Source organism: Acyrthosiphon pisum, chromosome X, assembly GCF_005508785.2.
Source record: "Acyrthosiphon pisum isolate AL4f chromosome X, pea_aphid_22Mar2018_4r6ur, whole genome shotgun sequence".
NCBI classification, from domain to species: domain Eukaryota; kingdom Metazoa; phylum Arthropoda; class Insecta; order Hemiptera; family Aphididae; genus Acyrthosiphon; species Acyrthosiphon pisum.
Genome location: NC_042493.1, coordinates 72,517,057 through 72,533,281, shown reverse-complemented (window position 1 = coordinate 72,533,281; position 16,225 = coordinate 72,517,057). Strand labels below are relative to the sequence as shown.

At 28.5% G+C, this 16,225-nt stretch overlaps 1 protein-coding gene across 1 annotated transcript; it reads right to left on the bottom strand.

The window, feature by feature from the left end:
* Positions 1-2,404: 2,404 nt before the first annotated feature.
* Positions 2,405-12,841, bottom strand: LOC100572913 (uncharacterized protein KIAA1522 homolog). Its single transcript, XM_003242727.4, has 3 exons — positions 12,752-12,841; positions 6,550-8,343; positions 2,405-3,853 (listed from the first exon to the last, which is right to left on the bottom strand). The coding sequence occupies exons 2-3, from the start codon at positions 8,165-8,167 to the stop codon at positions 3,714-3,716; spliced, it is 1,758 nt and encodes a 585-aa protein (XP_003242775.3). The 5' UTR covers positions 8,168-8,343; positions 12,752-12,841; the 3' UTR covers positions 2,405-3,713.
* Between the last annotated feature and the right edge of the window lie 3,384 nt (positions 12,842-16,225).

Below are 16,225 nucleotides of genomic sequence, written 5' to 3'. Positions count from 1 at the left end.
AAACAGTGTTTCTAAAACTTGGTATTCTAAAAGTTTTATTTTCTAAAACATAGTGTTTCTAAAACTTAGTATTCTAAAACTCGGCATTCTAAAATATGACTTTCTAAAACCTGCCTCAATACCAATATTATGAATTGCCACATAGTCGTGGGGGGGGGGGGGGCTCTGCTCTCAAACCCTCCCAATATTTAGATTATATTATTATTCACAATTTGTTGTTTAACAATAATCATTGTTATATATAACCATGCACATATTTATAAACTCAAAAATTCAAAAATATGTAAAAAAAATCCTTTGCTGCGTGTTAAAAAAAACTAAACATCTTAAAAAAATTACAAAATATAATATTATAATGTGAATAAAAAATACAATTGAAATATAAGTATACTTCTGTTTATAATTGTATACAAACTACTGTTCAATTAAATAAATGCAAAATTAATGGAAAATTGTAATATTAATTTAGGAACGAGTACCTACCAACCAATATGAAGTTACAAAATGTGATTTTATATTTTTAAACTAGAAATTTCTGCGATTGTAATGTAGATGTATATTTCAGGACAAGCAGCACACTCCTTGGCCCTTGCTCGTAGATGATCAGAGCGGAAAATTAAATTAAAAAAAAAAAAATCATCAACTATTTATAAAAAAATTAACTTTTATGTACCAATTATACATATAAAAATATGCAATTGATAGTAATTTTTACTCAAATATGCAAAAAAAATGAACCATATAAAATCTACACAAAACGTCAACAATTCGAATCAAAATAATTTCTACGTGAATTGTATAAGAATTGCATAATAATCCTGTCCTTATATCACAATCATACCTACCAATTATTTTAGAAAACGGGTTTAAAATTGAAAGTCCAAAATATGTTTTCTAATAGTTATCTATTTCAGAGTTTTTATTTTTGTATTCATTAACTAGACCCAATGATCGGATTTTTCTAAGCCACACTTGTCCCAAATGAAAACGATGACTCCTAAGTTATGCTGATGACCAAACTTAACATTACCCATGGTGCTCGTCGTACCTAATATAATGATATCGATAGACTGTATAACATATTATTATTATTATGCCAGCCACGGTAGAGATTAAATTCGAAATTCCCGTCCTACATGTTATGTAACCTATTTTATTTTATTATTATCTGACCGAAAGTCATAAAAATGATATGAACGATATCACGTAGTTGTCTCCATAGTACGTATGGATTTACTCCCTAAATTACTGTGGATTTTATATTTCACTCAAAATAAATTATCCTCGGACCCAATTAGTATATTTTTTGGTTTCCCAACCGCGGACTCAATTATTAATATATTTCTCGTTTATACCCGTGACTCAATTAGTATATTATTTTTTTTTCCCGATCAGGTATTAGGACTAAATTAGTATACAGCGAAATTATTTTTGACTGTAATCAATTTTTGAATATGTTTTGACTCTTTCTGAGCTATAAACATTTGAAATGTTTACCTCAAAATCATGAAAATGTGGAAATTATTTTGTAGTTAATTTTGAATTTTAATACATAAAGCTTGAAAGTGCCTTCGTATAAGTTTATTTAAGCAATTCGATGTGGGTAGGTACCTAGCCATAATTTATTTTTATAAAAGTTTGAAGGCAAAATATTGACAAAATATGATATTTAATTATACGGAAAATAATATTTGTTCCTCTACGGGTTTTTCTTACTTTGTTGTATCTATTTAAAAAAAAATATTAATTAAATACCCTTAAAACTTTTAGCTATTATGTGTATCATTATTTTCCGTATAGGTACAATGCAATTTTTAAAGTAATTAGAGTAATTTTAAACTACCTATTCATAATATTATTTTATGAACTTATTCAGTATTCACAATATACAACGGTAAATACGTCGGTATTGACTATTATACGTAACATTAAGTTATAAGTTAATGATAGGTATATGCTATAATATTATAACAATAAATTAAACATTAGTATAATATTATTGCTACAACTAAAGGCCGTTATCACATACAAGTTGGTACCTAGTTGTGAAATGTTGACTCAACGTTAAAACTTAAAAGTTACATTTTAAGTAAACATTGAAAGGTTTGAATATGAAATATTATATATAGTGTATACACATGAAAGTTATAATTACATTAATAAATTACCTATACTTTTAAAATCTAAAGTTTTTCATTTAATATTTGAATTACTAATAGATGAACTAATATTTGAATATTATTCAACTAATATTATACGTACTTGGTACTTGGCAGTTAGTTATTAGTGTAACCTTTTCAATAACAATTTTATTTTTTGTTAAGTCTGAAAACTGGCTTCTTTTGGATTTTTTTTTATACTCTGCTCAATGATTCTATTTAACGCTTATAAAAAAGTAAACACATTTTAATTTAATTATATGTAAATATATTTTTTTATACGTAGGCGCGGGATATACCCAATAATCACAATACTGAAAATACAAAGGACCAATACAATAACAATAATAATTGGTTTAGTAATATTTGATTAGGTAGACTTTTTTTGGTAGAATACTTTGGTATATATTAATATTATCTATGAAACAAAAATAAATTATTAATAAAACACATTTTTACTGTTCAAGCGATACATGTTTTAGGTTGTACCTATTCAAACGTTTTGTAAAACATCAAACTTTTAATTTTAGCTTATATAATAAATATGTGGTTGATCATCAAATAGATTTCTTAACTTTAAATGTTATAATAAATCAATTCTCATTAGACAACGGACATTTAACTCGTCAAATATATCTTAGTATTTCTGCGTGATTTTATTAATAAATGACAATCAAATAAATAGTATAATAATATGTAGTACAATATTGGTATAGTGAAAAATTATTTTTGAAACTCACGTTATACATACAGGAAACACGTAAATTAACTACAAAAAAAAAAATTACAACAAACATATAATATGTTTGGTAAAGATTTTTTTTTTGTTTTTAAAACTGAAATCCTGTACTTATAACATTTGTACGCAATACATTTACTTATGACGAAGAATTGGTTTTCAATTATTATGATAATATATAAATTAATATAGTACAATAATTCAAATAAAAATAAAAATAATTCGCAATGTAAAAAATATAGTAAATAAATAATACCCACAGTGCTAGTGCACGTGAATGGCATATAATTATAATAGGTAGGGAAGTGACGATAATTTAACTTAAACTGGCCTAAATTGGCTGCAGCTGCGATAACATCATTTTCTTTGGTTGAATAATGAACGTGCAGCACTAAAGTATTAGGATAATAATAATTATTGTGTAAACTATAAGATGTATAAACATTATTATGACATAAACTAAACAGTAATATAAATCATCTCTAGGTAATTGGTAAAACAAAAAAATAAAAATCACATATATTTATATATAACATAATATGAATAAAGAATTTTGATCCCTAGGATGCGAAGTTAATTATTATTATCATCACTCAGTACGAACGAGTAACGTTTACTGAGGGTCATCCGTGGACTATCGATTTTTAAAAACATCCGTTCAAATGATGACGAGTACGTTTAAAAATCGATAATCTCTTGGATTAACCGGTTGGTGGAAAACTTTACTCGTACGTAAGTAATATTATAATATATTATAAATGGGCGACATAGAAATCTTATAATACAATAGTTGAAAAAAATTAGAGCGATTTGTATCAGAACAATACGCGAAGGAGCACGACGACCAGCACCGTGCACAGTATCGATTTCGAGTACGAAATTATGTTGTTGTCTACTTCTTTTATCTTCATCTCGTACTTGGACATCGCCGGTTTGTCTGAGAGCACCATCATTCCTGTTGATTAAATAATAAATAATAAGATGATCTTTTGTTATGAGTTATGAATGAGTATGTCCAATCCACAATTTCACAGATGTTTATAATGTTATATTGTTATGGTCGTCTTTGTTTTTATGCATGGCTAGCAGGACATGTGTGATTATTTTGAAGTTTAATTGAAAGGTCACTGTTGATATTTTGGGTTGGTGATAATTTTCTTAAACCGATTATTTGGAACTTAACGCATGTATAAAATGAGACGAACGATGATATTATCATAAATTTGATCTAAAATTAATTTGAAAAAATATTTCGTGATGGGCATTTTGAAGACATATATTTTTTAAAGTTCTTTATTGCATTCACATGTTAAATTACGTATTGATAATTTATATATCTAAATAGATATTACAATATTGTTCTTATAAATTCTTATTAAATTAAATCGTTCAACTTTTAAAAATCGTGGCGTCCAAATGTATCTAACTATTCCAAACTTTGAACGACGAAACCGATATAAATTATTTCTATATTAAAATAACCGTTGAACTTATAAGATTGCCTAAGATGGGGCTGTGCTGTACGAAAAAGTAGCAAATAGTAGGTATGTAGGATAGTTACAGCTGTGGGGAGGGGGTGGAGTGGTTCTCTATAACCAGATACCACTGGCGTCTGGCACCATAATAATATTACAGATTAAACAGACCAGACGAGCAAGACGTTATGGTTGACAGGAGAAATTGTGCTAATAGGTAGTTTCCAAAACTTAGTTAACACTGCTCATAATATAGGTACCTACATCAGTGTTTATAATATCTTTTGTACATTTTTAACATCGTATTTGTATACGATAGGGCCAAAACTAATAATGATTGCTTTCGAAGTTAATCCACATTTTGGTGGGTCGTAAATCGTAATACTATGGAATTTATCACATGCTATTCTCTACTAGTATTGTAGCATAATTGACTATTTTAACCTGATCGGTATTTCAAATTCACACGTTTGGGTACTCGAAACTCCTAAGATTATAATATCACGAACCTTTGGTTAAGAAGTATATATATGTAAGCCACATGGAATTTATTGCACTTTAATACTTTTAAGTTTTTACAATTGATAGGGTGTTACCACTGGGTACCTAACCTCCCTAATCACACTATTCATGTTAACCTTCTATTATTCACTTATCAAACCTACTTATTGTACAAAAATTAATGTAGGTATAGATTGTAGATTTATTTCAAAAAAAAAAAGTTTTTACATGATAACATAAAATAAATAAAACCATTTTAGTCATAGTTATATTTATTTAATATTTAAGTAAATTATTATTTGACAGTGTTTTATGATACCAACGTTGACCCAATAAAATTGACATGCAATAATATAATAATATAATAATAATAATAAAAATAATATAATTTAAATAATATCCAAATTTATATATGATATATTATATTAGTTGATTTTCATAATTAAAGCAAAAAAACAAAGGCATATAATTATTAATTGTTTCAATGTTTAATTATAATACATGGATACCTAATGGATATCAAACTTTATCGTAGATATTACTTTTTGATTTTGTTCATAATATAATATAAGCTGTAATTTATAAATAGAGTTCGGATTTTGTAGGCATTTGATTTTTGTTCTTTGGTCTAAAACAAAGTTATGTCAGGTACTCAGGTTGTTAACTATAAATTAGATATATACTACTTAGAATACAATGCTTGAAATTTTATTTTACTTTTTAATACTTTTTCGGTCTTTTTGGGTTTTTTTTTTATTTTTAAGTCCATTGTTTTGTGTAACTTTTTTTCGAAATGTATTCCAAATCAATGTATTTGAAATATCAATATTTATTTTTATATTATATAATGTGTTCTAACAGGACATGGCTCAATTGATTTTATATTATAATATGTTCGATTTAATCGATATAACTTGGATAAGAAATGTTGTTACATGATCTAAAAGATCTCAATACATAAAAACTAGAACGCCTGCAAAGTTTCTTATTTGAAAATATTATAAAACATAAATGGTTCATTGCAATCAGATATCAAAAGTAAAATACAGAATTTTCAAAAATAGTTGGGTGGGAAGCATAATTTAAACTACAATGTTACTTTATTTTATAGATTAACATATAACATCCACAAACTGTTAACTGGCTGTCATCATTAATTTTTCAAATATTTTACACATTTATTTTTCATACGTATTATATTAAATTTTAATGTATTTAATTACAATTTAGAATACTAAGCTAACTCTGATTTTTAGCTTAATTTTAAGTTTTTTTTTTATAGTTTTATAGAGCTGCAAAATTCGAACTCTTAGTATTATAAACAACTTATATAAAAGAGTTTATACTTAACAAAGTACAAACGTAAAAGCAACTTTATATGTATTATAAATAATATGTACTATAGTTTATATTCTATACTCTATAGTACTCAATTGTGTTACGGAATTAGAATAAAACAGTACCCAAACGTGACGCGTTTTGGAATACAATTCCCAAACGTGCTGAAGCCTTCTTTGGCTCAATGTTAGATTCTTACGTATGATTTTTTTTTATCGTTATATTATAATTTTTATCCCTTCATGTTACAAAAACTAATTACATAGGTACTTTGATTGCTGACTACTGAATATTATTCACATAACACAAATTATCATACTTTTGGTTTGGTTCTTACCCGTATTTGATTGAACCGGACACTCGATGCCATCTTTGGGCTGCGGCGACGGCGAGACAACTTTATGGACTATCGGGTTCTCGTCGTCAGTGGTTGATGTCATAACAGGAAACTGTGGCGACAATTCCGGTGAAACTGTATGGTGGTTGGCCACAACAACTTCCGTCATCACTGAGTTTTTGACGGCCACCGGCTGCTCAACTACAATGGACAGAGACAATAGACTGGAAATGGATATGGCTGGGTCGCTTTTGATCTGCTGTTCACTCTCAATTTGCTGCTCAATGGCAATGGACACATTCAGCGGACAAGACACGGATGAAACGTTTGCACCTTCGATCTGCTGTACTCTCTCAATCTGCTGTTCGGCGGTAGTGGACAGAGTCAACGGACAGAACATGGATGAAACGATATCATCGTCGGTCTTTTGTACATTCTCATTTTTCTGCTCGACGGCAATGGACATAGTCAGTGGACAAGACATAGATGAAACGTAGTCACATTCGAACTGCTTTGAACTCTCGATTGGCTGCTCGACGGTATTGGACAGAGTCAGTGGACAGGACATAGATAAAACGTTGTCACCTTCGATCTGCTGTACCACCTCGATTTGCTGTTCGACGGTAGAGGGTGGATTCAATGGACAGGACATGGATGAAACGTTGTCACCTTCGATCTGCTGTACCACCTCAATTTGCTGTTCGACTGTAAAGTGTGGATTCAATGGACAGGACATGGATGAAATGTTGTCATCTTCGATCTGCTGTACCATTTCGATTTGCTGTTCGACAGTAGAGGGTGGATTCAATGGACAGGACATGGATGAAATGTTGTCATCTTTGATCTGCTGTACCACCTCGATTTGCTGTTCGACGGTAGAGGGTGGATTCAATGGACAGGACATGGATGAAACGTTGTCACCTTCGATCTGCTGTACCATCTCAATTTGCTGTTCGACTGTAAAGTGTGGATTCAATGGACAGGGCATGGATGAAATGTTGTCATCTTCGATCTGCTGTACCATTTCGATTTGCTGTTCGACGGTAGAGGGTGGATTCAATGGACAGGACATGGATGAAACGTTGTCACTTTCCATCTGCTGTGAACTCTCGATTGGCTTCTCGACGGTATTGGACAGAGTCAGTGAACAGGACATGGATGAAACGTTGTCACCTTCTATCTGCTGCGAACTCTCGATTAGCTGCTCGGCGGTATTGGACAGAGTCAGTGGACAGGTCATGGATGAAACATTGTCACCATCGATCTGCTGTGGACTCTCGATTGGCTGCTTTTTGGCAGTGGATGGAGTCGGTGGACGAGATACAGATAAAATGGGGCCATCACTTTCGTGATGCACTGGCTTCTCCGCGTAGACGGTGGCCGGTTTTGTAATGTCTATCGAAGATCCGGAGTCAGCCACGCACACCAGTTGCTGCTTCTTCTGGTTAGCGAAGTCAATAGTTTCCAATACTTCATACTTCTGATTGTTTTTGTCATCATCGTTGTTATTATTATTGTTGATTGTGACGCCGTTGACGACGGGCAATTCCGAATATCCAGACTGGCTGCAGTTGCACTGATCATTACTTGGCGATGGTTCCAAAATTGTTATCTTCATAACCTCAGCTGAACTGGATAGCCGATTGTTGGCCAATTGTTGTACGCCCGATTTGCGTTTGAGGACCCTCGGCGAAGATGATGGTGGTGCCTGTGGCCGTGGAGACAGTGACGTCTTAAAAACGCTAGTTTTTTTGCTCGACCTACATGAATTGACCGACCTTGAATTAAAAGATCCTGTGAACAGACAACCATAACACTTACTATTAGTAATTATTTTTATAATTTATACGAGTTCTGTATACGTATTTACACAAGACAACTGTATTTAGTTTAATACAAATACGACATTTAATTTTCCATACTATTATTATTCATAAGTTAAAACTAATTTCTATTAAGGTATAGTATTATATAAAAATCAATTAATTACACGCCTATTTTAAGTTATACTAAATGGCAACATTTTTACCGGTCGTTTTACAAATAATTGTTTGTTTCTTTATCCTCCTGTGGTTTTTGTTATTTACAACCTAGGATTCAAGACAATTTTTCCATCCTAAATGCTTATTTAATTAACAGGGGCTGTGGCTATACTGCCGTTATTTGATATTTAATGGCCACATTGGCTGTTTTAATAAGTACGTATTTATATAATTATTAATAGGTCTACAAATCATAGTGTACGCATTTTTAAGAACTATAGAATAGTTAGTGATGTAAATAATAAGTACGGATATAGATCAACGATATGAATAAGAAAATATTAAGTTACATACAATCTATTAGATAAAACTATAATTTTTTCATATATGGAGACGTAGTTGAATCGGCAAAAATATTCCACCATAAGTAGGCTTTTATAACACAAAACGAAATAAATACTTTCATTGACACCCTACCCCCCATCAAATGATGCCATAACTACTCATTTGTATTTTAATGATTTATAGATCCATATTCTATTGACTATTATATAATATCAATAAGAAATTTGTTGTTTAAAAAATTGGAATACGGAACATAAAGAATGTAAATATTTTATTATTGTATATTGGTATCCAATACAGATAAATGAGAATAGTTTGTTGATTAAATGTCATTATAGATCTTAAACTCAATTTCCACAAAGTGTTCTGTACATTTGTTATGTTGTTAAAAAAAAAGCATAAAATCTTAAATATTTTTTTAATACATTATTGGTTAATGAGCAACTCATAAATATTATAAAAGTTCAGAATGCCTACGAGTTTCTAAAAACAGTTATTAGGTACATTATAACATATTTTAAATCATTTTTATTAGGTAATATCTATAATATGTTTAATTTCACAAGAAAGGTACCTACATTCTGAAGATGCAAATCTACAATTAAAATAAAAGGCCATCAACATTTGTTTGTACACCAAAAACTTTCGATTCTGTAAAACATACAATTTAGTTGAACAATTCTTACTTTTTGTACTAAACTGTACTAAATTCAATTAGGAACATAGTTTAGAATAGAAATCAAAGTTGGAATAAGTGATTCAAGTCTATATAAAAAAATGGTTTTTAGAGTTCCTTACAGAACCAAGAAACTACGTGTTAGGAGTTTAGGACCCATGTGTTATATTAAAATATTAATGTACTTAATATCAATTAGAATCTTTTAAATATAATATTATAATTTAATGACTTATAAACAATTAGATTCAAATACATTTCTCATTATTGATTATCTACATTGAATAATATTTTGAAATATAAATACCTACTCAATATAAATGTATTTTAAATAGTTCAAAGTTATTCTAATAAATAATTACTAAGTATCATTTTTCAACATTAAATACAAATACACTATTTGTAAAAAATAGAAAAAAAAAAAAATAAAATAAAATAAATACACTTTTTATGCAATGCAAAGGTGATGGTTTATTTTTTTTTTAATTTATAAAAATAACCTTTTGAACTTTGAAGTGTAAGTTATAAATTATAATATATTAACTCACTGTTAAAGTGCCATCGCTGAATGGCTCCTTTATGAAGCCTACATATTAGTTATTAATTGTATAAAATAGTATTTAATGATTTAGATATCTCTTTACCTTATTATACCAAATATATTATGTAGCTTATAAAATTTTCAAAAAAAATGTTAGGTAGTATGTATAAATATATCACTCATGCAGAGACAATATTATAATTTTGTATAACCATTACCAGAACGTAGAAACAACTCGAGGCCTCAGTGACAAGCTAACTCAAATAAAATGGTACCTATATATTTATATTTGTATTTTTTTTACATGTGTATAGGTACTGCATACAAATATAAACTGAGTAAGAATAATATGTTTTCAAAAGCTTCATATAACAATAACAATACTATATAATATTTGAAATTGGTTGTTTATTTATTATTATATTTTATTTGATGGTATTGTATATCAAATTGAAAAATGTCTATTTTTGCTATCAAGAAATCTACACGAAAATAACTGCAAGTTTACGTTAAGGTTTCGATTTTTCACTCTTAGTTCCATAGTCATTATTTACATTTTGTTTATAATACAATATAGAGTGTTATATTTACTGGAAACTCAAATGGAAATTAAATATAATATTTTGTATTCAACTATCAAATAACATTCATACAAAAAGTTAATTGGTGAAATGTGATTTCCTCAAGCAATCGGAAACCTACGGAAAATATCTACGCTACTCAGAGTAGCCGAAAATGAAAATAATTTCCATTGTTGCACTAGGTATTATAAATTGTTTATGTAAAATGCATTTTATTACAAATTTCAAGAAAACGTTCTCTGGTTTTAAACAAAAATATATGAAAAGCATACAGTATCATGTAAAATTAGGTTAAAAAAATATATATATTTTACACTCAATTATAAACATTAAAAACAAAATATTTATAAGAAGAGGTTCAGTTAACACTATTTTAATGTTTTTATTATTATTTTTTTTAGCTTTTACCGCGGTTTTGAAATCTTTTGGAGGCATTTATAGTTACTAGTTGCTACGCATGAATACTAGAGTGCACTGCAGTATTAGGTGTACGAATAAATATTATGAAAAATACGCAGCGCATTACAACTGCCTTACAAAACTCTATTCAATTACGACGTAGTGAAAATAATTGGCGAGTACAACAAAAGTGTAACGGTGTTGTTTATTTACTAAAAACATAGAATGAAAATAAAAAAGTTGAAACCAATTTATTCACCGATAAAAACTTTTTTAATAAACGTACTTAGTAGTTAGTTGTTTAGGTACGCACAGTTCTGTAACTTGGCCCGGAGACAATTTATTCGAGTATGCATAGTGTATATTATACAGCTGTTATATATTACAACAGTTCATGAAACTGTATTATCATTACTTTACGAGCTTTTCTTTTTTTAAGATTATTGGTAGGTGCCTATGTATAGAGTGATTGAAAAAACCGTAAAACTGTAATAATGAAACAATCGCACAGTTCATTAATTTTGCACATTTTAAATATGTACGCACGTGCAATAGGTAGGCACGTTTATATAAATAATAAAATAACCTCCATAAATGTTGATACCAATAGTTTTTTATATTCACTTGAGACGTAGGTAGGTATACCTATGGTTTTTTTTTAAACCCATTAAAATTTAATCGTTTAAAAAGTTTAGAAAAATCTAATTTTGATTATGGCGTGAGTGAATAAACATCGATCGATATCAATACATATATTGTTACAATAATATTATAAGACCTCTTAAATTATAGTATAGTTTAAAATTATATTGAACAATTTTCTTTACTGATTTTTATTCATTTAGCGACCTGTACTTTCACTGTATACTGTGAAGCGTGTCCACAGTCCACAATTTCAAATCAGTCAACGACATCATTATACATCAAAGTTACATTAGAGTTATCAGAATTTAGAGTGGAATGTAGAAATATGTGTAAGCAATTGACGAATAACACTAGGTATATTAACACGTATTTTTCAACAAATACATGGCTTTAAGTTATAAATGTTTGAAAAAAAATGCCCAGATTAAACAAATTTAATCAAAATAATATTTAAGAATTAACCTTATTTAACCGTATTAAATAATATAGACTTTGGGAGCCAAGGACTGGAACCTTTTGAATTTATCGGTACCGGTTCTGGTACTGGTTCTCCATGAATAAAATAGCTGTTCCGGTTCAGTTCTGGTTTTTTTGATAAAAAAGGTATCGCTTACAGATAATTTGAGTACCGAAAATGATAATTTCAACTATCTATCCGGAATGCGGGTTTAATTAAGTATATGAGAAATATTAGAAAACTCATATGATCATACATAGTTTATACACAAAACAGTATTAAATGATAAATAAAATTATTTTATTTTTGAACCTAAAAGAACTTATTTTATTTAAAAATTCCTGTTCGGTTCTGGTACTTTATTAAAATATAGGTTTCGGTCCCGGTTCTGGTTTTTAATATTTTAAAGGTTCCGGTTCCAGAACCGGTTCTTTTAGGTTCGGTTCCAGTCCCTAATTTGGATACATTCAAATATAAATAAGTAGGTAGGATATTCGATGATTTACGTTCTATGTAAATTATAGAAAACTATTGTAAAACTGTGCCTGAATTATTTAAAAATAAACTGTAATATACTTGAGGTATGTTTTGACTGTGCTTCGACATCATTCGACGATGAACTATCACACGAGACTTTCACTGTGTTAAGGTCTAAAACATAATTTAAAGTGGGATTGAGGTTTGTTCATAATTTTATTAACTTAAAAGTACACACGTGAACTACAAATTAAAGCCAGTTGCTATACATTAATAATATTAGATACTGTGTCAGACACTGTCAGTGGTGAATGCCAAGGGGAAGCTGTAGATCACTCCAACCCAGCCACATATAAACACTATAAAATTATGTTTTTTTTACAAAAATAAAAGCGGCTAAAATAATAAGATTTTTATAATTTATACTTGTTGTAATATACAATAAAAATGTGCGTGGACCTGCATTTTATTAAAATGTACAACAATACATTTGTAAATAATAAAAATATAATTTTAAATAAAAAGTAATAGGTAAACATTTATATTTTATTTTATAGACAATAACACAATTATACATATTATTATGAAATTTGTTTACTGTATATTGATATGCAATTAAGGGCACATGGCCGTATATACATTATATTAATTAATGTATAAATATAAATATGATATGAAGGTAACTAAATACTTAATAGGTACCTGGAATAAAAAAAAGTTACTAGATTTTTTTTTATCCGATTTTCGCATTTTGTCATACTTACCATAGCCATTGATTTTATATTTTATATTTTATATATTATATCTATATAAAATCAAGTGTTAAGTACCCTACAAGTTATAAGTGTACGGATAAATGAGTGATGTATCGAATATGAATAGGTTATATAATTAATAAAACTCGTGTGCGTGGGTTCATATATTATTCGAATACCAGGAAGACGATTGAGGGTTGACAATAAAAAATTCAAAAATATTGCATTTCAGTATCACATATTGTCGTGGAAAGTTGGGATAAAAAATGGCCCAGAGAAATTTTTCTAAAAATAAATATATCATATATAGGACGTCATACCTGCAAATTGTGTTGTATCCGTATTACAAACGTACCACATACTAAATTTGCACTCAGCAGATCCAATTTTGTATAGTAGCTATACTTTTAGAGTGAACTTGCTATCAAAGTCAAATGTAAGAATATTATCTGTGTTTGTACGATGGTTTTTTTTATGATGATTTTAATTTTTAAACATGTTATGATGGGTACGTAAAATATTACTATTTAAAAATTGAAATATCATAAAAAAATCGATGACGCACGCATACTATAGGTTACCTCTAAGTTTTATAATAAGTTAATTCGTATATTTTATATTAGGCTACCTGACTAAATTTGCAAGGTAGTAAGTTGTACGTTTGTAATGTGGAGATAACACGATGTCCTCTTAAAAATTATACGTTTATCGAATACGATAATTTATCATTGTTTTAGGTTCTTAAACATAAGTTTAGATCACCTTATATACCAGTTGTGTCCGTTCGTCTGCTAATTACCAGTACGATATATTACATAGTTCCGATTGTTGATATTAAGATATTTATTTATTCACTAATATGTATTTACTTTACGTAGTTACAATTGTTTTTACTAAGATATTTATTTTCGATTGTTGTTAAGATAATAATTATTATTATTGTATAAGTATTTAATATAGATCCAAAAATCCAAAATCCAAAATCATGCAAAAAATATCGAAAAATCAAATTGCCACGAATTATAGTTTATTGCTTTATATTATAAGATACATTTGGAACCCTGGAATTTAGCACGCTAAATAAAAACCGCCTGCCAAATATTTGTGTAAGAGCTATAATATAGGTTTTTTTATTTATTATCTTTGGTTATAATATTTCGTAGTTTTTAGACTTGCCACCAGACACTCTTTAATGATAGGCATTTATCTTCAAAATTAAACAGAATTTGTTAAAGCTATGTTATTAGTTATTGCCATCACTAGAGTACCTAAATATGATTGTTTATCGACACACTATGGCAACATTTTATTTATTCACTTATTAAACGAAAACGTAATAAGTATTTGGCAAAAATGTCAAATAGTTAGCGATTGCTTCCAGAGGTAAAAAATTCAGATGTAAAATAACGCGATACCAAGGGCGTCCGATAAAATTTGTCAAGAGGGGAGGGTATTTTCTTTTTAAATTTGTTGTTTCCTTGTCCGATTAGTGATAAAGTATTGCTTGTGACTTGTTTACTTTCATATAGATAAGGAATGTAGAAACTATTAATGAATTATACGTAGATAGTTAATTAAAACTTAATTTTACAGCATTCATTTTAATTAATTGTTACCTATGTAAATTTAATTTAACAAATGTATTTTTTTTTAATAAAAAAATGTTACCATTGATTTGATAACTTTAAGAAATGTTTAAAATTAATAGTTTCTAGTTTATTCAGTCATTCAAGTCAGTAATACCACAAACTTGAAAATTTGAAACTATTTGCAATCTATGAACATTTAATTTCTTTGTCAAAAAACTAAAAACTTGATTAACCCCGCAGTACTGAAAACTTGACCTCGACACTACATGTCACAAGTCTATAAAAGCAACATTCTAAGTTCTAACATTCATAAACGAGTGTAATAAAAATCACTCAACAAAAAAAATGTATTCATTTTAATTTTTTGAAATATTTATTTTGTGATATTATTACTTAGATAATGATCGAGGTTGGGATTTCGATTCATTTTGCATTGTTTTCCGAATCTAGCTACACGATACTCGTTTTATAATACACACGAATAGAATAAGACATTTTTATTTTGAATTTCTTAATGATTTTAAATTTTAAGGTCATTTTTTGCATGTATTTTTCAGGGTGTTTTAAAGTTTTCTAAAATTTGTAGGTTTATATGCTTTTACATGATTTTTATATAAATTTAACCAACTATAATATCTAATATCTATCTATTTACAGGTAAATAAATATATTATTATCTAAACCTATAAAAAAAAAGAAATAATTAATTTCTCTGTTTAAAGAAATCCAAAACGATTAGTTCTGTCTGTAAGACTTTTTTACACTCCTTTAAGAGTTTAAAAAGTATATTATCATTATTATACCAAATTTATATTGGAAATTATATCGATATTATCAAAAATAAATATAATTTAGTGCATTATTCAGAATTTTTAAGGCTTTATTGAATTTTTTTAGGGCATTAAAATTATAAATTATGATTATGATAATTGACCTAAAGAAGGCAAGAGAAGGCAATTTCCCCTACTACCCCCTCCCGTGAGGATGCCCTTGTGCGATACTACCCAGGTCTGAGTATAATATATTATGTAATGTAATGAAAAATAAGAAGTTATAATTGATTTTTCGTTACAATTAATGTGACGTGGATACCGTATAATATATATACATTAGGTATACTCTTATATAAATGTATATAATACTACAACATTTACTGTCACGAGGGTTAAGTTGTGAGTGTATTTTAATTTTTGTCAATACGAGACACATCATAATTTTTAGACATAAAT